This window comes from Blastomyces gilchristii (assembly GCF_000003855.2).
Source record: "Blastomyces gilchristii SLH14081 genomic scaffold supercont1.14, whole genome shotgun sequence".
NCBI classification, from domain to species: domain Eukaryota; kingdom Fungi; phylum Ascomycota; class Eurotiomycetes; order Onygenales; family Ajellomycetaceae; genus Blastomyces; species Blastomyces gilchristii.
In genome coordinates, this window is record NW_003101669.1 from 720,546 (window position 1) to 722,958 (window position 2,413).

Genomic DNA, 2,413 nt, shown 5'->3' on the forward strand with positions numbered 1-2,413 from the left:
CAGAGAACAGAGTATCTCTCAGTATCAGAAGTAAAAGTGAGATTGAAACTTTTGAACAAAATTCATAAGAAGATGACAAAAAGTATTCATTATACTCAGAAGTAGCAGATAAAATACTATAATTGAAAACATCTTTCAATGAAGTTCTTAATAGAGAATTAAATACTACTTTCAACAAAGAATATCAAGATAACAAGATTATGTAAGAAGCTCAGTAAGCAGTGACTAGAACCTTTTCTAGTAACAAGAGTGATAAGTAAACAGATATATAAGTTGAAATTACTCACAGAATTGAAATCAATTCATTCTGTTTTTTACATTTTCTATTTGAAACTCTATAAGCAATGTTCTGAGACAGAGTCATCTCAGCTGAATAATATCAAGATTGAGAGTGATACTGAATATCTTATGAAGAAAATATTAAATAAGTAAATATATTACAGCAAGCTTCAATATCTTATTAAATAAAAAGATTATTCATTATCAGAGAATTTGTAAGAATCACTTAAGCATTTAAAAAATGCTGAGAAAGAGATTATAAGCTATGAGACAGCTAGTAAAGATTACTCTGTTACACATCAGAGACATTGAGTAAGAAATATCACTTAAGACTTCTCATTTTTCTCAAAGAGTTTTTTAGAGATAATCTCACAGTAATGAGCCAGTGTCTTGTAGACTCTGTAGCACTCTTCTTCTATTTTCTCTCAAAGGGTTTTTTAGAAGTTTAATGAGACTACACAAGTGTAAAATTCCTGAAGTGATTAGAGAAAAGAGATATTTGAAATTAATAAAAAAGATTAATATTATCAACCTGCAAGCTGCTACTATTCTAGTGAGGCCACAGCCTGCTGAAAAAGTAAAAAGAAGAAACTTCAGAGTCTACTCATTAATAATCACATTCTCATCAAACTCATTCTTCATCATTGAAGTCTTCAGCACTGATATCTTTGTCTGCTGAGAAGTTAGCACTGCAACATCACAGAAGAGCATGAGAAATGTATAAAATATTAACTTATTAACTTATAAAGCATCTCAGTTATCTGCTTCAACTGAAGTGAGATTCTCTTCAATCAGTAATTGATCTCTGTGATACTTTCAACAGCAGTACTGACTGATCTCTTCTTAAGATTAGTCATTCTGAGGTGTTTTTTCATCTCAGAGATTCACACTTTCATCTCCTTTTGCAGATGAGCAAGGGAGATCTTCTCAGTCTTAACAGAATTCATCAATACTTGAAGCTCTGAGACTCTCACTCTGTACTACTTAGGCATCTGAGCTTCTTGTCAGAGCTGATATAACACCTTCTTATAGAGTAGGTAATACTTACAGAGAGACAGAAGTTATTATTACAGATATAACAGAAACAACAGAAGTAAGAGAAGAAGTGAGTATATAGAATCCCTCTCTTCTTCAGCTGCTTAACATAGCACAGACAAGTAGCAGTGCCAGTCAGAGACTGCACTGAAGCCTTCTCATAGAGAGAAGACAAAGAAATCATGAGACTCTGCAGACTCAACTCAGCAGCATTCTGAGCAGGGCTCAGACATGCTGTGAGAGAGGAACTACAGATTGAGCTTCTCAGAGTCACTGTCTCTGAAATCAAGCTCTCTCCGAGTTCCTCTCTGAATGATCACACAGGGTCATACATCACTGTATTGGCTGAAGAGAGGGGCAGCATTGTAACAGTGATGAAGAGAGCAGAGAACAGATCAGACATGAATGAACTGATCAGCAGAAGAAATGATACCTCACTGCAAGACACAGCAACTACTGCCACAGCTGCAAAAGAAGCAGGAGAAGAAGAAGATGTGACAATAGAAGCAGTGCTCTCACAGCTCATTGACATCACTGTCTTCATCTTCAACCTGACTTTCTTGATGGTCATGAAGGCTGCCACTGCACCATGAAGATGTTTACTTACTAGAAAATGTCAGAATAAGCCCTCTACTGTTCTTCAAGAATGATACTCTCATGCACTCACTATTACAGATGAGAAGAGAGGGAGAAAAATATGTTACAGAGAGAGAAAATCTTTTCAAAAAAATCCTGCTACTACTGTTAGCTTTATCTCTAAAATACATCACTTTTGCAGAGAATTTCATATGTAGAACAGAATATATTGAAAGATCTATAAGTCACTTATTAACTATGTTTTTCATATTTCAAATTGATATATAAGAAACTCACTTATCATGTGTTTGATTTGAATGAAGATGAGAAAAGAAAGATCTATGCAGTCAGTAGAACAACTCATCTATTTCTTTGTACAGTATATATACTGTCAATCAGTTGATAACTGTTACTATATAACAAAGATAATTTCTAATCTGATAATCTTAAGAGTATTGAGACTATACTCTTAAAGAAGAGGGCATTGTCACACTCTCAGCCATGCTAAGACTCTGTTATGATT

The 2,413-nt window shown here is 34.2% G+C and overlaps 1 protein-coding gene across 1 annotated transcript; it reads left to right on the plus strand.

The window, feature by feature from the left end:
• Positions 1 to 1,715: 1,715 nt before the first annotated feature.
• Positions 1,716 to 1,907, plus strand: BDBG_17417 (uncharacterized protein; the record flags this gene model as incomplete). Its single annotated transcript, XM_031725140.1, has 1 exon — positions 1,716 to 1,907. The coding sequence occupies one exon, from the start codon at positions 1,716 to 1,718 to the stop codon at positions 1,905 to 1,907; it is 192 nt and encodes a 63-aa protein (XP_031579494.1).
• Between the last annotated feature and the right edge of the window lie 506 nt (positions 1,908 to 2,413).